General features: G+C 39.9%; 1 protein-coding gene across 1 annotated transcript in view; it reads left to right on the top strand.

Moving 5' to 3' along the window:
• Positions 1-21242, top strand: part of kcnh2b (potassium voltage-gated channel, subfamily H (eag-related), member 2b) — a 220332-nt gene that overhangs the window by 174659 nt on the left and 24431 nt on the right. The window contains exons 7-9 of the mRNA XM_032551180.1: positions 19038-19217; positions 20236-20339; positions 20485-20623. Of these exons, the coding sequence (XP_032407071.1) occupies positions 19038-19217; positions 20236-20339; positions 20485-20623 (423 nt within the window). The remainder of the gene's footprint in view (positions 1-19037; positions 19218-20235; positions 20340-20484; positions 20624-21242) is intronic.

The following is a 21242-nucleotide window of genomic DNA, read 5'->3' as shown; positions in this document are numbered from 1 at the left end:
CCGCTGCCGCCCATCTCGCCGCCCGCCTGCTCTGATGCCTCGACCGCCCGGCCTGCCGCTCTCTTGCCACCAAGGGTGGGAGGCGAAAGAACAGCCTCGACAGCTGTCAGGTGAAGGAAGAGAGGTGAGACAGAACCACAGCACAGTGTAATATCTGAACTTCCACAGCATTGTTTAAATGGCAATGTTTCTGTTCTTCAAAGAAACATGTTCTACTACTTTTCATCAGACAACAAGGCAGGAATAACCTTTCTCCATTCTATCCGGTGGTGTATTTTTTATAAGAGCTCACACATTAGAGTGGAGGCAGGCCATCTGTCCAGTTTCTTTCAACAATACAGTAGATTTGTCAGAACAAAAGGAATATGTGATCTTAAGTTCTTCGCAAAGTGGTAGATCAGCTCAACATTCCTTTAGGTAAGTCAATGGCTTAATAGGAACATTTGACAGTTCTGTTTTTGCTCAAGCATTGATATCGGTCTTTTCGTGCCGCTGTTGGTTTGTTCTTTGGCCTGCATTGTCTTCAGGCTAAACAGAGTCACTCTCCATCATGTCAGCTTAACCAGCTGAACGTCGAGGACCAAATAAAACAGGAAGCCACCGCTCTACATCCAGTGCTTCTATTAAAAATTTGTTGTAATCTTAAGTTTTGCAATAAAAACTATAGTTAAAACAATTTCAGACATGCATGAATATAAGTAGTGTAAAGTCCCCTAAACAAGCTGTGTTGCAGCTTCCACAAGGTTCATTTGAAACAGAACCATCCATCTGACTGAGCATCAGTCAGTTCATTCAACCAGTTTATTAAATTTGCTTGAACCCCTCACTTCCCTCACTGTTTTCATAAGGATCAAAATCTGTGTTTCCAAGAAGCCATCTCATCACCACTATTGCCAAAAAGGAGTTTCATCATTTTTGTGTAATAAAAGAATAACTGAACATGGATTTTGATTTTCCTCATAGGATCCAGAGCCAATCAAGAGCTACGCATATTGTTGCCCCATTCCAGACTGCACCGTATACAGATTAAACACCATCATTCATTTTTGCAATATTAAAACTAACCACTGTTCAATAATATGAATGTAACTGCTGACATAACACAACACTTGTGAAAACAATCCATTTTTCCCCTGTTGCTCCATCCAATGTCAGTGTTGAGCAAGCTCTGCACTGGTGGCAACATAATTCTGCTGCACACTCCCCAGGATGAAATAGACATGGAGCTTTATAGTCTTGGAAACAGCAAACAGAAACTCAGATGTTTAATTTTACATACTGAATTTATTCGTAGACCTATGTGCACCCAGTCAATGCACATACAAATTACCAATGCAACCCAATAAAGTCAGGCGTTCTTACAGCAGTATAAATAAGTCCTTCATCTGAAGGGTTTCCTCCTTGATGGAATGAAGCTCAGTCTCTGATTTGATCTGTTAGCATGTTGCCGCTACACTTCCTGCTTCCTCTCTGTCGTGATCAAGCACTGGGCTACATCAAGCTAAAGCCAGAGTTCAATTGAACTGCAAGTGATTCTTTAAAGCCCAATAATCAAAGTGGCAGACTACTGTTTGCTTCGTTTGCCATCTATGCTGTGAAGCTCACTGACCAGAAACCAGCTGACCACGCACACACACACACATCCACCCCCACGCCCACCCACCCCCCACACACACACACACACTCTCCCAAGCACAAGCGACAAATGGAGGTTAGATGATTGTACATTCATCCAGTCGTAACAGATCAATGGTCTAATAGGCAGCACATTTTCACCTACTCTGCAGGGCATATAGTCGTGATACAGACTGGCAGCCACATTTCCAGCTTTGGCTCAGTCGTCCTCTCTTTCTCACTTTCTCTCTTCCTCCTACACAGCTTTCAAATGGGCCCTGTTTGACACCTGAAAGCACCCTTTAGTTTTAAGCGTACCTACTGAAAGTTATGCAAGAGTTTGGCAAGCTCAGAAATAGGATACGGTACATGAGTTCTTTTTTTAATTTTTTTATTTGGATCTATTTTTTCTTCATAGCTTGGTTTGTTTAATTTTGAGAAAGCAATTAACAAGGAAGTCTACATTTTATTAAATTTTTTTCAGCTGCTGAATTTTGTACACACTGGTAAACATGTTGGATTTAATCATCCTGCTGCCAGCCATCTTGTTGGGTTTTCAACTAACTGGTTCCAGTGCTAAGCTAGTGCTAGTTTAGCATTAGCATTAGTTGGCTCCTGGGTAATTTTGGTCAATCAGCTGGTCCAGGGTGTGTTCCCCACACTTACATGTTTTCTCTGTTTGTTAAATGACAACTCTTACTTTGGCCTAACAGATAGCTTTGCTCCCTTTTTGCATTTATAGAAGTCAGCGAGTTTATTTCTCCTTGCCTGAGATCTTTTTACTCGACTTTGTCATCAGGCAGGTTTTGTTTAACAGAAGTTTGTGATTAACCACAGATTATTAATGAATGTAGTCTTTTACAACATGTTGAGTCACCTTTTGAAACAAATCTCAGGTTTACGTCCTGCATTTTTGTGAAAATATTTTTGATGGTTCCTCAAATTGACTAACACTAGCTCTGGAAAGCACAGCTGATTTGATATTCCTGACACCTGCGCTATACTGTTAAGATTCCTGAGACGTTGATAAGAAGAGTCAGATTGACACCTGTTGTTGAGACCAGTCAGAAGAGTTTCTACTCGCAGGGTGGGCCCAGAATGTTCACTTATTGAGCTACAGGCAGAGGAAACTCAATCTATTCAGAAGAAGCCTGTTTGGGAATCCCAGCAAGCCTGCGTAGAAAAATCTATCAAAATCTTTCACAATTTTAAAGCTGGTCTTTCTTTTGTAAAGGCAGTTTTCTCTAAGCTAGCTGTATGAAGGTAAAATATAAGAAACTGTGCTTAAATGTTTTATGCAACTTTTGAGAGCACTGGTGCTGCCAAATTTCTCCAACATGCCAAAAAAAATAATAAATACACTTCTACTGTAGAAATACTTTTTTTCCTTTAATCATTTGATCCACAAAGGAAATGGAGAAAAAGAAGAAGCGAGAAACCAAAGGAGACGGAGTAACAGGACAACGGGTTTGGGATGGGCCGATCATGGAGGAGATAACGATTACTCCGGCAATCCCAGCCTCCTACACATGTTCTGAACAACACGCCCGAAGCAGTTTGCAGAGTCACTGAGAGCTCTTGAAATATGTTTAGTCAGTAGCCACTTTAGAAGTCCCAGAGCTGGTTTTGGCTAAACAGGCAAACATAAAAAATGTTTTCTGCTGCTTTAGATGCACTAATTCCCTTATATGTTCCAGCAGTGCGTGTATGTCTGTGCGCACACTTCAACAGGAGCTTAGCTTTTTGCTAATGTAGAGGTGTTGATACTTATGAGCCCGACGTCAGAGAAAATTCACACTAATATGCCTCGTGTGTGTTTTTCCTCACTCGGCTCAGCTTGGCTAGGATTAAGAAACCCTGGAGACGACTTAATACGCACCCTGCCTCCGTCGCCCAGCTGTGAGGCGCATTTCCTGGTGACAGGAGGCAGAGAGGAAGCATGGAGAGAAAGTGATTGCTGCTGGGATTATCAAATTCCCCCACTAGGACATATTGCTCGAATGTTGCCCAGATCTGTGCCCTGAAGTAATGTAAGGTAATATCCTGTGTTTTATTGGGCTGGCTAAGCTGGAGAGCACCTTCCCTGGGCAGCAGTGGCTGGTAACACAAACAGCTGGAAAGGAACTGGGGGAATTATAAAGAAGGGATTTTAGGAAGCCGGAGGGTTTTGTTGTAATGTCACTTGGAAAAGGTTCATTTTCAGAGCCATAAAACGAGGAGGTAATGACTTTGACCTCTTCCTTCCTTATCCTTCATAAATTGGTTGCTGTCTGTTTATTTTGTGAGTGCACCGAAAAATTTCCCAGCTGATAAATCAGCACTGATTTTCTTAATTTTGGGAGATCATTAATTGGCCGATCCTTACATGTGAAGCTGATCTTATCCACCGATCTTATCTACATCAATAAGGGTTTAAAAATCAACCACTGTCCTCCATTGCTCTGCTTCTAGAGAAGTTTGACTGTGAGCCCAGGTCACATCTGCATCCTTGCAGTTAACAATCGTTGCCAAGTCAGTGACTTTCTTGCTATATTTAATAACATTTCACACAAAAAAGTTGATATCGACCAAAATCGGAATCGGCAGGTAAGGCTTTTTAAAGATAGGCGATCCCACTGAAAACTGCGATCGTTGCAGCCCAAGTTTTTTTTTTTGTAAAGTGAAAACTTCACATTTTCTCACGTATGGATAATTTAGTCAGAAACATTAAAAAAATAACATTTGTTAACAAGCAACACCTAGTCTTGTGGGGGCGCATGCAAAGCCTGGTGGCCCGCCAGGCTTATAACACACCCTGATTTATCTCAGTGGTTTCCATTATTTAACTAGTTTGGTTTGGCTAAAAAAAAAAAACTTTTGTTTGAACATCTTTTATCTTGGAAGGTTCCCATAACCTCCTGGCTGTGGGAGTTTGTTGCTTGCTCTGTTTCTCTGTGGTTATGAAGCAGTTCAGTGCAGTGGCTGCTGCCAGGTTGCTGCTAGTTTGTTGGCCTGTTGGCTATGGACCAATAGCCTGTTGGTTTTTTGCTTGCAGTGGACGTAGAACGTCTGCAAACCTGTGGAGGAGGGAAGGATTCCAGGCTTGCTGTGTTGCTTGTCGGATGCTCTACTGATAATTTGGGACAAACAACGTTGATTGGGGCCATTGTGCTGTTTCACTGATTAAGGCAGGTTTTATTAGATCATTCAGCCACATTTAAACGAGAGCGCAGCTGCTCCATCTTCAGTCTGGTTTCAGAGGCATCCCCAGACTTTAATCTCTGGCTTCCATCCTTGCTCATTGATGCTGTGATTTAAATAGGCCGTATCACAATCCAATAATAACTACAACACATACGGTCCCAAAGCCTGTGTCTGTATGTGGCGAGGCTTATGTCTTTGTGATGCTTTGTGCTACAGATGATTAGCTGGATATTCACATACAGAGCATCTTTCCACACCGGCTTTAAAAGCCACAGATGATGCTTTGCACGATCCACTTTTATCCTCAAACAAACCTCAGTGATTTGGTGATTAGGTGCTTATGTGCAGATCGGATAGAGTTCAACAATAAGTTGTAATGTTAATTCAAGCAGCTCTCATATAGATATTGAGCCCTTCCACGCATGAAGAGCACTGAGCTGCAATTATTTCACCTTGCCTTCCTCTGTCTTTACCACTGCAACTCACAATTCTCTCAGCAAAGCCGCAATAGGAACAATTGTAGACATTAAGATCAATCAATCAAATTATATTTGTATAGCACATTTTAGCAGCAAGGCATTTCAAAGTGATTTACATTTACGCTGGGAACAGCACAGTAATAGTGTCGGTCGGCATAGAGACAGTAGACATACTGTATAATAGCCTGCTGGTATTCGTGGTGGTCAAAGGCCACAGCCATCTCTGTGCTTTAAACAGCAATAATCCACAAATTATTCACTCCTTCTAAAATTACTTAAAACTGTCTATTTTGTATTGTATTTATACTGTATATTTAAGTCCCAGTATACCTTAATATGCATAAATACGCCAAGGGGAAATCGTTTTAGCACTACCGCAGAAGCTAACATGTATTAGCTAGCATTGGGTATAGATATTTTAACAGTGTCAATTTCTTTTTGAATATTTTATATAAACTCCACAAAGAATGAGTGAATTGACTGGATTCCCCCCAGTGATTTGGTGTTACATTCCACAATAAAGTTGGTGAATCGTTAGGTGTCAGCTGAACTAGACTTCAGCTGTAGATGTGTTGACTCTCCTGAATAGAACCAAGTTCAAAAGGAGCGCTGAATAATGATTGTTTTAAAAAATATAAATGGATGCATGGTTTTAGCAGGTAGCTGCCCTGTTAGGTTGCGGACCTAACAGGGCCCTGTCATACGTTAAACATGAAACAAAGCATTGCATAAATCTTCCACTGAGTGTAATTCTGTCCCTGTGTGGCTTCACACATCATCGTCTTGCTTCCATGTGGCCTTGTTCCGTAGTTTGAACTTAATGCATGGTGGCATGCTCTGATCACATGCAGCTCCCTTTAAAGTCACATGAAATCTAGTCAGTTTTACACAAAGCAAACACTGTTATCAGCGCAGGGTGGTTTAATGCTGTCCAAATGGGAAAGTTTTTATCCACAGTGTTTTTGTTAACTTTAAATTTTATTTATTAGGTTCATTTGATAGGGACAGACACACAATGATATAGGCAAACTGTATAGAACAGCAGTATGTATCATTGTTCTTATAGCATAAGCTAATTTGCAGCACTATGCAAGACCTGTCGCAATAAGCAATAAATTAATTAATCGCATGATCAATGAAGACTAACTCAATCATTTCCATTTGGAAGATTTATTGTTTTTCTCTTTTCTCTTGTTTTACCAAAATCTGGATGATAGGTCTTCAGTTTGGTGCTTCATAATTAAATCTATTTGCTGTTTCTGTTGTTTTGTTAATTTATTTTGGATATTGAAAATGTCTTCTAGTTTCTGTGTTAAATGTTGATTAGAATTTAAAGTTTATTTATCTTAGAGAATGTGTTCTTGCATTATTATGCCATTATCATTATTCAACTTAAAAACGGTCTCAAACAGCAATATTGTCATTTATGGCAATAACTTCTGGGACAATTTATCGTCCAGGTAAATTTGTTATGGTGATAGGCCAGTTTGTCCCCAGATGGGCTTTTCTAACCAGAATATTTTAAAAAAACTATTAAGAAGTGAAATGGTAAAAATAATAATAATGTAAAATAATAAAACATGTTGACAACATATGCAAAATCATACATAAAGCAAAGAAATTAAAAACATGACAATAAAAAGAAACGTTAGGTGAGGGTATAATGCTGTGTTTGACAGTTTTTTTAATCATATTGAAGCTGGTTATAAACGTTAAATTAGTAAACTTGATCATTTGTTGACAGCAGAAAGACATAGAGAAAGGATTTCCCCATCAGTAAAGATAAAATCCCTCAGCAAGTTATTAAACAGCAGCTCTGTTTCTTAGTTTGGATACCAGTAAATGGATGCCGATTTCCACGTAGATTCACACACAAAGGAAAGAGATTTCAAAATTAGCCGTAGAGTCGATTTATGAGTCTTAGAAGCCTCTTTGTGCTGCAGACGAACAAATTCTTGAGCATTTGTGTGTGTGCGCATCTCAGAAGCCCGCAGGCACTCTCCTTTTGGCTGCCACATTTATATTCCAAGTCTCCAACATACTGGAAGGAGGCAGAGATGGATGGAGCAGGTATGGAGACATGGATGCTGGGAATGATCCAGACCGCAGTTAAAGAGACGGAGACGGGCCGAGATAAGAGCGCAGGATGAGACATAAGGACACTGAGAAGGGGGGGATGCACTGCAATAGAGGGAACAGTTTTCCTGAGCAGCTGACGGTGGTGATGAATATTGGAGGAGAAGGCTGAGGTGAGAGGTGGAGAGGCAGAATGCAGGAGGGAGGGAGTGGGGGTCCAGGAAATCAGATCCTTTGTTGTGTCTTAATGGGAACTGTCAAAGCTGAAGAAAAAAGGTCAGCCAGGAGGCCCAACACAGTGGCACACGGATATCACAGTGACAAACACACAAAGACACACACATTATCTCTGAAATATGCCAAATGCTGTCCTCCGACTTCTTCAGTACAAATAAATATTGATGATTGAATCAGCAGATGAGGATTTTTACCTCTACTTAGCAGGAAAACAGGACCATACAGATCAAGATGGAGTTTTATTATAAATGCCCTAGTACAAGTAAAACACCAACTTGAAGATTCCCATTTCCCCTGAAACTCATTATTCTTTGCTTTCTATTAGAGGCTGGATATTTTGGTATCGATCCAATACCAAGTAAATACAGAGCTAGTATCGCTGATACCAATATTGATACCGATAACTTCGGATCTTTGTAGTTTTTTCTTTATTTTGACAAAATTTGTTTCTACAGAATAATTTTATAATGTTAACATTGTAAGCAGAAAGAACAGAAAAAACAGAACAAACCTTTGTGAATTTTTTTTTTCCAAAATGAAGTTTTGAGGAATAGTTGAAAAACTAGAATATAAAAATGAAGTAAAACTTCAAGAGAGGAATCTGAAAATATTGATACACTAATATCGATCCGATACTGACAAAGACTTGATATTATCGATAATATCGATATTTGAGATCCGCCCACTTCCACAAATAGTTAACAGAAAAACATAGTTCAAGTTAAAAACTACATTTAACTGTATGTTAAATCTTTGTAATTATCTTGAATGGTGATTTTTGCTACATGGTTTTTAATGTTACATAAACTATTTCCAACTTCAATGATAAGTTTTCTTTAACCATGTTCTGGGATGAGCATTCCTGTTTGGTTTTTTTTGCTGTAGGTGATTCTTTCCCATTTTGAACGAGGAGCTCATTAGGCATATTCCATTTTCAAATTCAAAGTCATATAAATCCAGTGGACCACTGGCTCGGAAAATTAAGATTTTTTTCCTCTGTGTGACCAATTCTGTGTTTAAAAACTCCCATATGGCTGTCACTGATATAATGTGCACGATTATACAAGTAGCAAACACGTTACTGTCTTCATTCTGTTACTGAACATGGAGCTGCAGTGTTTGAAATGCTTGAAGTGGAGATCAATATGTTGTTAAAGTTGAAAGCTCGGTCGTTGAGAACAGCAGTTAGCTAATTTTACTACGTCTCTGACATGGATGTAGCCTGGCGGTTGCCTTGCTATGCAGATCCACAGATTTCATTCAAATCTCTCTTTGTTTTCTCAGTCTGGGTTTTCTCCCATTCACTTGGATTTCTCCGGTAGAATTTCTACAATCAGCGAAGGAGAAGTTCTGAACGATGTTATTGATTTTCTGCGGTGTTTTAGAATTGTAGTCTGCCTGTAGTTGTAACAATGGTATAGAGGAAGTGAGCGAAGTTATTTAATCCGTGTTGGCCACGCCTCCAAGTCAGGACAGAAAACTGATAAAATTACAGCAAAGAATTAAGAAAAGTTTAACGACCTTCATAAAGCCTGAAAACCATAAATCAAATAAATGAAAATCACGTTGAGGATCTGGACCGGTCTTGTTGAGCAGCCATTTTACCTCATCCTTTCCTCATTTTTACAACAGGAACCTTTTAGCGAGAGCTGTTATCATCAATTTTACAAGCTGCTGGCTCTCTGTAGGTTTAAAAACACTCAAGTCAGAGTTGGAACACTCTGTTGTATTAATGTTTTGTATATGTAATCGCATTTAGGACATAAAAACCATCTATATTTTACTGAAACAAACCGCAGAGCGTGTTCTATCTGAAAACTTGTGACGAGTTTGTCCGCTGACCGCAAACTTTTCCACAGATGCTGTCCAGTAGCATCACGCAGCCGTTGACCCGGGTCAAAGCTTAACGTGTGTGTTAGTGACTGTTGCAAATGAAAATAACTCACTCAGAACTTCTTTTGAAATGTATTTGCTGTAATGAGGCTAAGAAAAGGTTACCGCTCATCTTATTTAGCTGGAACTTCTTACGACAAGAGGGAGTGGGAAGGAGAAAATGTGTCACAATCACATTTACACAAAGGTTTTGGATTTTTTCTTGGGTTTCTACGAGAACGTGACTGTTTAGAGTAAATATCTTTTTTAAAGGATACGATGGAAATACTTTGTAAAAGACGTAGTTGTTTCAAACATTTCCCTCCTTTGTAGCAGTTTTCAAATGTTGTTAATAGCATTCTATGATAATAAGACACATTTATAGTTACTTGATAACTTTCTGCCTCAGTAATTATACAAAGGTTGTTTTGTTTTTGTTTTCATTTTGCTATAAATTGATATAAATTGATATTCAATCTGATTATTCTGCAAATTAATTGCAAACAGTGTGAATTGTCAATAAGAAAAAAAAATGAAGCTCAAAAGTTTGCGAAGACGATGTGTTTATCGGTGCCAAAACTTTTAGGCAAAGCTTTAGGCTGACTGCTAATATGCATAATTTCCGCACAAAAGCTTTTTTGTATAAATATAGACTTATGATGTAATGCACCAGATGTTGGTACTGCGGTCCCTCTGAGATGGTTAAAAAAGGAACTGGGCTACCAGCATGTTGGGTTTTTGTTGTGTCGTCTAAATTGAGTCTCTGCTAATTGCTATTCTGTAGAGTGGTACGCCAACCAAGACTTGGCCCATATGCTCTTTTGACAAGCCAGCGTGATTTGGTTTTGCTCATAAAATATTTGTGAAGCAACAATAACAACAACAACAAAAACTTGAATTTGAAGGCTCTTAAATTTTCATCAGCATTTTTATGCTGCTGTTAAAAAGCTTTGCTGTAGATATGTAGAGTCTGGGCATGAGCAGCATTGACTGTGTATAAAATATTGACCAGTTTCTCATAGTGAAATATGGATCATGTTTGCTGAAGCTTTCAAAGCCTAAAAGCTGGAATAAATTGAAGAAATAGAATGGAAAGAACCCAGAGTGTACACTGACTTAAAACAGCTATGCTAGGTTAGCATAACATGCTGTATTAGCTTAGCTTCATCATAACATATCTTCCAGCTTTGTCCCTGATTCCCCTTTAGTTATTTTCAGGTTGTTGTTGTTTTTTTTCATTTTGTCTTTCTCTTTTCTTTTTAACTCCCTTGGTTATATTTATTTATTTTTCTGTCATAAGCTCACAGTTGTTGTCTTTGTTCCAGAGTGTTTGTTTTGCCATGAATTTAAAACCACACAGACAAACACACATACGTAACATGAAGTTGAGTGTCCACTTAATTTTGAGACACCTCATTCAGTGAACCAGGTAAATAGAGTAGTCAATAAAATCAGAGCATGTTATTCACAAAGCAAACAGCAGTAATAACACAGCAGAGTAGAAGTGTGAGCTAAGCCACTTGTTCTGAATAAACTATGTAGAAACAATCAAAATTTGATGAACATCGTGGTAAGTCATCAACAAACACTTGTCAAGCAACTTTCTAAATTGTGGCATTTAATGCACAGCTTCCATTTGGCTATGGGGATATTTATGATTGTGGCTGACCATTCAGGAAGTGAAAATGTTTTTTTCACCTCCATCTCTCTGACTCATCCCTTCCTATAAATTCAAGTTTTCAGTTTAAAAAAAAACTGTTTAAAGTGAGAGACTGTTTTTGATGAGTAAGGCACAATCCATATCTGAGATTCTTGCAAAACCGATATCAGAAGGTAAAAACGCTCACTTTATTCTTTTACTGTGGTGCCAATAAGCAGCTTACACATCCACTAGATGTCTTCCTTCCAAAAAAGTTATGTTTGTTCTTAAGAAACCAATATATTCAGTCTACAAGTATAAAGAATGATGTAATATCTTCATCCATGTAAGGATGTGCTTCCTGTTTTTAGTGTGCATACCTTACATTGCTTTTCTTTACATCATAATGTTGCTATTTGGTTTTGAGGAGCAATAAAAATGTCCATTGTGATTCAATTATGTTCCTAGCTCTTAAATATGATAGCATATGCTTCATAAAGAAGCTTTGACTGTGCCTCTTTAAATTGTGATATATTGTAAGAATAACAGGAATTAGTGGCTGTTTTCAGACCGATACACAAACTCTTGTTTGTTTCTTAGTGCCAAAATCTTAGAAAATGGTTTTCTTTCTCCATCTGAGGCCATAAGCTGTTTGCCCACAGTTTGTTGTTTAGGACATACAGAGCACAGTCTGCTGGTTTTGGGTGAATGGGAGTTTCCCAGTTTCGATGTCATGGCTGAAAAGCTACAATATTTATCCGATTTAACATTTATTTAGTATTTTTTCATACATATTTTTCTCCCAAATGCTTCCTCTGCCAAATTCAGAGAGAAATAGAAGCTCTCCAGGACCATCCACTCCCCTGCCGGGCCGATGGATGCCTCATGCTGCTTTAGTGCCTTTTGCTGCCGTTCACACAGGTCGTGCAATTCTTCTTTTGTTTGCTGCTATCTCAGACGCCTGCAAAGTTTTCAACAGGCAGGGTATCAAGTTTAATAAAAAGCAACCGTGAGAGTACAGAAGCTGAACTCCCGCTCTGAGACGACATGATAAAAATCAGATGTAATTTTCTCTGCTGCCTGTCTTGATTAAACGACGTCTGACCAGAATGACCCTGCACCTGTGCGTTGGCTTTAATCTCGATCATTGCGTAGAATGACGCTTTATCTCCATTTTTAGGTGCAGCTCCACTTCTGAACAATCTCTAAGCCTTTGAGTTAAATACTGAAACAACAGACCAGATCGGAGGGTGCTGATTGTTTGATATTAAGTTATTTGAATGTTGAACAGTGAGAGTTATTCTTATCAGAGTCCTCAAGACCTCCAACTATCTTTTTCATGCACAGGAACCTTTTCTCTTGTCTTTACATCTTTCTGTCAGATTGCTAAAGTCTGGAACGACAGTGTGGCTTTCAGGCAGGTTGTAGATGACTGGATCAGATCATTACCCTCGATGGATTGTCGAGAGGATTAATCTCTCAAGTTATTTGAATAACACATTTCAGCAACAAGGCACTTCTCCATGGTCGGTTCTGGTTCTGTTGATGCAGAGCAGAACCAGAGTCAGAAGACCTGAGAGGTCTGGAAGGTTGATACAACAACAGGAGATCTTTAATGTATTTTGGTGCTAAGCCGTTCAGTGATTTATAAACTAACAGCAGTATTTTAAAGTCTATTCTCTCAGTGGAAGCACTGTGGAACTGGTGTGATGTGCTCTATCTTCCTGGTTTTAGTGAAGATAAAACCAGGAAGCGATCCAGAATGGTCCAGCAGCAGCGATCATTCTGGATCAGCTGCAGCTGTCTGATGTATTTTTTTAGGCAGATCCGTGAAGACGCTTTTGCAGTACTTAATACATCTAAAGATAAACACATGGATGAGTTTCTCTAGATCTTGCTGGGACATTAGTCCTCTGATCCTGGAAATGTTCTTCAGGTGATAGAAGGCAGAATTTGTAACCGTCTTTATGTGACTCTGAATGTTCAGGTCAGAGTCCATAGCTAATTATAGCTGTAATAACTGTAACCGTTATTACATCTGGATCATTCCTCTTTTGATTCAAAGATAGTAACTTCAGTTTTGTGATTGTGAGAGTTTTATCATCTGATCGACGAGCGCTTTGTGGATCCAGAGACTGTATGCCCTGAGAATCTGGTCGCTCCTTCTCACTTAACGTGTTTGTGTTGTTCATGAACAGGAACTTTGAGTGGAAGAGGTTGTTGTCTGATTTAGAAACCTCGCAGTCTGATTGGCGTCTTTAAAGAATCACCATCTACGTTCAGTGAAACAGTCTGGCAGGATAAAAGAGCGAAGTCACGGTTATCAACTAGAAAAGAGAGAGATTTCCCAGGGTGGAGGTGAGTCTGCCAAGAGAGGTGGAGCTTAGACCATCCTGGGCTAATGTTCTTGAGTGATATCATGATGGCTCACATTATGAAATCATAACTGAAAAATGATGATTCTGGATGTAAGTGGCCAAAATCAGATAAGTTGAACTAATTCTATGTTCTGTGATAGAAGGTGAGAAACCCTTTGACTAAATAGAGTAGAGATGTCCAAAGGAGTCAGCTGATGTTTTCCATCATCAGATAAGGAAACCTTCTGCGATTCTTCTGGAACCTTCTCTGGTTTGAGCTACAGACACAAGCTGCTATGATTATCATTATGAGAACTTCGGCTACAAGAAAGAAAATAGAAATCTGGCATTACATCGTCTTCATTCGCCAAGTGCCGACCAACTTCACTGTACCTATCTCTCCGTCTTCACCGTAGTCTGAGAAAAACCATGCTGCCCTCTACGTGTGTTGTGTGTTGCAGAAAATACTGACCAGACTGCAACAAAGCAAATAGATTGGTCCTGCCGATATGTATATATATGGATGGATGTTATCATCTTTTCAGCTCTCATAAAAATATTAAATAGTTTTGTTGCTCAACCCTCTGATGCAAAGCCTGTTTCAGTAAATAATGAGAATAAAACATTTTCTACTTTTGAGCAGAGGTACACTCTGTCTGGTATTTTTGGATTTACATTTCACTTGTCCTGTCACCAGTAAGATTTTTCATTCCGTCTTCCTTCTTGTGTCCGTCAGCTGAGTTACGTGAATCAGCTGTGACACTGAAGCAGGGTAACGGTGGGCAGACAGACTTTGGGGCTTGCATCTGAGTTTGGCTTCTGATCGAACCCCTTGGTGTAACATCCGTCGGCCAAAACCTCACAAAGGCTCCAACTGTCCTTCATAATTATCTGTTAAAGGAGTTTTAAGCCAAGAGGCTTAGTGGGACGTTTTAGCGCCGTCGCTCCGACCCAAAGCCAGCGTGTCAGGAGCATTTCCAGCAAATCCTTTCACTTTTGAGGGATAAATGTTAAACCTGCACTAGAGCGGCGTTCTCTGCAGTCAGCTTGAGCAGGGATACCACTTTCTGCTCGGTGACAGGAACAAACAGCATGCTGTTGGTGGAGTGAGAGAAACATATTGTGTTGACTCTCTGTGAAGCAGGCTCTGTAGGCTGCTCCCCCATCGCCTCAGGTCTTTTCCCTCCAGTCCTGTTCTCAAATATAACTTTGCCCTATTTGATCTTAAATGTGTCTTGACATCTGCACTTTTAACGGCCCTCATGGCTGTGATTTGTAGTTTAATACAGATGGCCAGCAGTAACTGGGAGGGGCATTTGACTGACCGGCAGGGTGAAGGGGTGTGTGCTAGTGTGTTTTGGACACCAGGGTAGGGTACGGATATTTGGTACAGTAATACTTGATGAGGTTACTGTTTTGTTCCACTAAGATCAGTATTGATGATCACTTGATCAGCTGATAACAGTCTTCATCTTCTATGTTAACATTGGTAAAAGCTGTGCCTGCTTTAAGACCTTCTAACGAGATTTCGGGGTAAACACAGCTGGCAGGGTGTACTGCCGGCTCTTCTCCGGAAGGTTCTGGCAGCTGCTAACACCGCTCAGCCCCTCAGATATTTGGTTTATTAACTACCACTGACGCATGAAGACTATAAAAAGCCTCATAATATTCATACCTGACAGGCTTTTCATAATAATGTGACTTTCACAATTATGCCTGGGAAATGGTAGGAAAAAAATGTTCATTAATGACTAAGGTTAAGTGGAATTGGAAAAAAAAAATGCATTTTTGGTTTATTCTTTGCATCTATGGTAAAGTTTTTCCTTTAGAAATAAAATCTTTTGGGGTCACACAGTGCTGTAGCAAAGTTGAAAATGTTGAACACATGCAGTTGATGCTAACTGTGGAGAACACATTGGCTTGTATCTGACCAGGGTCAGAGCGCTCCAGATGTTTTCTCCTGGTCTTGGTCTCAGTCTCGGCTTTGGAGCGTTTTGTCTTAGTCTTTGTCTCAGAAGAATCAGCCTCGACTCCAGGCCTGCTATGACAAATCTTTATTACTCTCTTACTGTTTTTCTTTTTATTTAACTATTGTCTAATGTAAACTAGTGAATTCAGCTTAGAGACTATGTATCACCACGTGGTTGTATTTAGCAACTTACCTATTAGTTTATAATGATAAATATTATAATATCTAATGGTGGTGTTTGTTGAGTGGTTAACCATTTTTTCATTAATGTTTGCATTTTGTGGTGAGCAGAAAGTCATGAAATTATGATTGAACTCTAAAAATTCAGCCTCAGTTTTGGTCCTGATCTCGGAAGCTCTGGTCTCAGTCTTGGTTTTGGTCGAGACCTTAAAAAACATTATTAAATGTACATCTGGTTTGCAAATTATTGATGGATGAAAAGTCATTGTGCAGATGTTTTTTTTTTTGAAAACAACTATTTTTTAAAACTTAATTATTCTGACATTTTCAATACTTTTCTGCATTAATAACATCTTAGAATGAAACGAGGGTGAAAACTCTCCTCTGCACAGACTACAGATATTATGAAAAAGTGTGACTGGGGAAACCGGTAGTGACAGTTAAATAAAAAATTATAAATACATAAAAATTCTCAGTTTCCTTAAAAAATATTGTTGAAATCAGAATCTCCTTATTTTGTCATATTACTGTACTTTGCTTTTCAACTGATTTATTAATGTAAATCTGATCAAGTATTTTGTATTTATCCTCTGTTTTTGTTCTTTTCTTTCAAAAGATTTCATCCCTTTAACAAATGCCAAAAGATTTCTAAATTTCAACAGCTGAGCTTTAGCTTAGGGAATAATGTAAATGCTGGTAAATAAAGCATTTGAAGGAGGCCGACTCCCAATGAGCTGGCTAGGACACGAAACAGATGGCTTCATTTCAGACACGTTAAACACTCAAATATTTCTCTCTTATTTTTAATAAATCAAACAGCAGTTGGGTTCTTTTTTCATTTATATTAAACTAAATCTTAAAGAAAGTACAAACGGAACTGGAAATGTCGCCTCCTGCGAAGCCAGATGTGATTTTTCTCATCATTGCATCAATAAATTGAGACACAGGGCCTCCTGGTAAAGAAGCAACGGGCAGTGAAGCAGTTCAGAAAATAGTTTGAACTGCTACCAGATGTATGGAAAATGTGAAGCAGACAAGAAAATGGCAGGAAAAAAAAAAAAAAAAAAAAAACCTGTAGCAGGTCAGGGTGAGGACAGGGAGGAGCAGGTGCAGTAACAAGCACGGTGAAGTGGAATGAAAGCTAAATGTGGAGAAAAACAGTGTTGAAGAGGGAACGGCTGATCATGAGCTTTCATGTTTTATAGAGCACTCTAAATCTGACGCTTTGGCTCGTGTTCTGTTAAGATTCATACTTTCTTTGATGGGTTCACATTCTGCACAATGTTTCTCAGGTCAAACACAGCACACGCCTGCTACTGTTGTCACTCTTGTCCGACCGTATTTAAAATGCATCTGGACATTGTTGCACCTGAATCATATTCTGTCAAATATAAAACGGCTTCCAGGAAGAGGTGTACTTTTTCAAAATGACTTGCAAAATGTTCACAACGCTTGAACTTTTCACATTTTGACAGTTTGCAACCACAAACCTCAGGTTTTAGTGGGAGTTTATGTGACAGACAAACATGAAGTTGTATTTGATGAAAGGAAAACGATACATGGATTACAGAATTTTTATAAATAAAAAAGTATGCCAACTGTGATTGCCAGAATTTTGGGTAAAAACTTTGTTTCTACTGTATAATACTTTCTTTAATGTTTAACTGTTAATTTTCAATAGTTTATTCAAATATGGCAACTTATTCTTTATAAAACTACTCAAACTGTCAGATCAGATGGACAGCATCTGCGTTATTCTGCCTCCGCCATTTTTTATACACGTTTCAGGCTTTTGCATTTTGCATGTGGGCCAAAAGTTGATATTCTTGGTCTCATCTGACCAGAACACATCCACCGCCTGTCTTCAACATCGCTTGTGGGAAACAAATTGCACATATAGTTTCTTACTACAGCAATCAGCAAACCTGGTGGAACTGTATCTGCTGAGCTCATCACAGAAGCTGTTTGTCAGTAAAACGCTGGTAAAAGCATCAGAGGATTTATACAGGAGCCATATTGTGATGACTTCCTGAAGGCGGAGTTTCAGAAAGAGCAGGAGCTTCTTAAAGAAACAGAGGCCCAATTTCAAGGTGTTACAAAGTCACATTTTTTTAAAGTCATTTTTGCATTTTTATAACAACTACAGGTAACATTGTTACTTGATTGTGCTTTAAAATGGCGCTATGCCTAGAAAATACATGAAACTAGTAAATGAGACATGAATACAAATCCACTTTTTTTTTTCTTTTTCCTTATAATTAAGCGAGTGTGTTTGTTTTTATCTTGTACCAATATATCCACTGTCTTTCTTGTCTCTGTCTTCTATGGTTGGGTCAGGACTTTAACAGGCCCAGAAGGGAAACCCAGACAGCTTCTCTACCAGGGTCAGAAAAATGTTTCATAAAATCTGAGTTTGTAGCGACAAAATGTGGAAGCCTATGCTTCTCAAACTGTGGCTGTTTGTTCCTTACGTTATAGATTAGCTTCCAGAACAGAAGATTGACTCGCTGGCTGTCAGAGCCCGCATGCCGCCAGCAGCCGTTGTAGTGATAATCATTGTTTTTACTGTCCCAGATCTGTGCGTAGAATGTGTAACAGCAAATTAAACGTCTCCTTAATCATAATGCGTTCCTACATTCAGCCTGTCTCAAGGTTCCTGATGCCTCCACCTGAAGCGACTGCTGTACATTCAGCTCACAGCGCCTCGTTCTTCACATACGGGATTATTCCTACTTTCATCCATGCAAGTGAAATGCAGACAGTGGCGTACATTACTGCAAGTCAAGCTACTTAGAACTGCGGCATGAAACCTCAGATTTCTTTTCTGGAGTGTGAGGGGGTGTGCGTGCGTGGGTGTATGTCAACGGGAGGACAGTGGGGAAAAAAGATGTTTCTGCATGTTCCTCTCCGTTTGGTCGGAGTCATGTCAAAACATCACTGCTGTATTTGTACAGGATTACTGTGTGTTCTTGCCCAAGTTCTTGCTTTTGTGTGTATTTGCGCATGTGCTGTGGCTCAATGTGTGCGTGTGTGTGGGGGTGTGTGTGCGTGTGTGTGTTTGGGTGTGTGTGTGCGTGTGTGTGTGTGTGTGAAGCTGGCTGCCCAGGAGGATAACCTAAAGAGAGCCAGTGCCTTCAGAACGGTTCTCGTCATCTTCGGTGGGCACGGACGCCATCGCTGTAATTGCAAAGCACTGTTGTTGTCTCCCCTAAATGCACACTGCAGGGATCCATGTATAGTTAATGAAATCTTTGTATGCGCTCCTGCTCTATGCAGAAATATCTGTAAGCAGAAGTTTCCTAATTATATTCTTTTTACTGTCATTTTTTGGGTCATTCTTTTTTTTCCCCTCTCCTTCTCTGTCTACATTATTCCACATCTGATTGCTCCTTTTCTCCTCTCCGCCCTTCTCCCCTCCTCTGTCTACCCAGGTGTTGTCTCTGGGTGCAGATGTGTTGCCAGAGTACAAGCTTCAAGCTCCTCGCATCCACAAGTGGACCGTGTTGCACTACAGTCCCTTCAAGGCGGTGTGGGACTGGCTCATCCTGCTGCTGGTCATCTACACCGCCATCCTGACCCCCTACTCAGCCGCCTTCCTCCTCAACGACCACGTAGGGCCTCACCCGGAGCTCAGTTCACACTGTTTTTTTTACATTTTTTTATCATGTTACAACCACAAACTTGAACGTGTTTTATTGAGGTTTAATGAAAAATAAGTAAGTGCAACCAACTGGCGTCACATAATCAGTAGAGTCCTGCTCTGTCAGCCTCTGTCGTTGTGTCCTTGGGCAAGACTCTTCACCCACCTTGAGGGTTGAAAAGCGCTATATATAGATCTGAGGTCACATGAAGACCAAGAAAGACAGCAGGAAATTAATGAGTGCAAACCTACCTAACTTACCCCTGGAGGCTTCCTAAGGTTGAGCGACAAGAAGGCGGAACGATGAAATGGCTCCTTTGTAGGACGGGGTTTGGGTTGTGTGGGTTTCTGAAATGGATACGTCAGGGTGAGGTTGGGGTTGAATCTCTATTCATGTCTACTTCTGTTAATTTTGTGCCGCCTCTTACCTCTGTTGGACCTGTGGTGTCTAACATCTATCCATCCATTATCATACCCTTGTCCTTAGTGAGGTAGGGAGGGGTGCTGGAAACCATCTCTAGTGGTCAAGGGGTGGACAGTCCATTGCAGGGCTGGTGTCTAACACGACTGCTTCAAATGAAACAATCTTTACAAATGTGTCGTCAAATCTCAATAAACAAGTTGACGTTTAAGGTTTTAATGTGACAAAATGTGAAAGAGTTGTAGGGGTGTAAATCGTCCCAGTGGATACAGTATCACACGTTGTGTCCGTGTTTTACCAAAACAGCTAAATGCAGAAACTGATCTGTGCTGCTTTTTATCACACACTGACTGTGTCGTCGAAGCTTTGTACCTTTTCCAAGTCTTGGATCGTGCAGAGCGTCCCATTACTGCGCAACTTCTGTATGCTTTGTCGTCATACATATGCAAATTCACCTAAAGCCCTTAATGTTAATCCATCTGAAAGATGCATTCTATTTTTAGTGCTTTAGCTCCTAATTCTCCTCCTCTGTTTCCACATGTTTCCCTCTGTCCCTCTCTCCTCTCAGGAAGAGGTAGCCAAGCAGAACTGCGGTTACTCCTGCTCTCCTCTCAATGTGGTGGACCTCATAGTCGACATCATGTTCATCATTGACATCCTGATCAACTTCAGGTCTGAATCTCTGCTGATGTGATGAATGTTTAACTGGAACCCATTGTGACTAAAAAATAGAGATTTGTTGTTTTAGAGTTTGTGCCAGGTACGCTAAATATTACTGACACCAACTATTAGGTTTGATCGGCGCTTTTTCTTTTAGGACAACATATGTGAACACTAATGATGAAGTGGTGAGTCACCCGGTACGTATCGCTGTTCACTACTTCAAAGGCTGGTTCCTCATCGACATGGTTGCTGCTATTCCCTTTGACCTGCTCATCTACCGCAACGGAGAGGAGGTAAACACACGTAGGAATTAGAGATGCCGAGTCATGTACACAATGAATCGGAAGAATTTTAGGCTCACAGCTGCATAAAACGACAATAAAAGGCACAAGCAGGTTAGCAGTGTCAAGATACGCAACGGGGTTTAGGAAGTTCCGATTCCAAAACCTTACAGTCACGGTGTTTCTACGATTTAAACTTCTTTTAATGAGCTGCTGCTGTGCACTGTTGGTCAGCTGGTAAACGAAAGGCTGTTTGGAAACATTTCCAGTTGTGAAAAACCCAGACAGTTATGGAAACTAGAGCCTTGCACACATGTCCTTATAAAAATAAATATATCCTCCACATCGTTCAAAAACAATATCATACACACAGAGTCGGTTCCAGAAAAGTTTTTATCAACATGAGCGTCACAAATCCCCCGAGTGTTGTTTGAAACATGCCTGACCTAGTGATGTCTCAAATGGAACAATAAAAAACTAAACTAAACATACAATCAACTCAATTTATCAAGACAAAACAGAATCAACTCCACATTTTCTACCTTTCCCTCCTCTTAAGGGGCAGCGTAGCACTAAGCTAAAACCTATGTCAACCAATGTCAACCAATCAGATTACTTCAAAACAACAATG

Source organism: Xiphophorus hellerii, chromosome 21, assembly GCF_003331165.1.
Source record: "Xiphophorus hellerii strain 12219 chromosome 21, Xiphophorus_hellerii-4.1, whole genome shotgun sequence".
Classification (NCBI taxonomy): domain Eukaryota; kingdom Metazoa; phylum Chordata; class Actinopteri; order Cyprinodontiformes; family Poeciliidae; genus Xiphophorus; species Xiphophorus hellerii.
The sequence above is the reverse complement of the archived record's forward strand: the minus strand, read 5'-3'. Positions and strand labels throughout refer to the sequence as shown.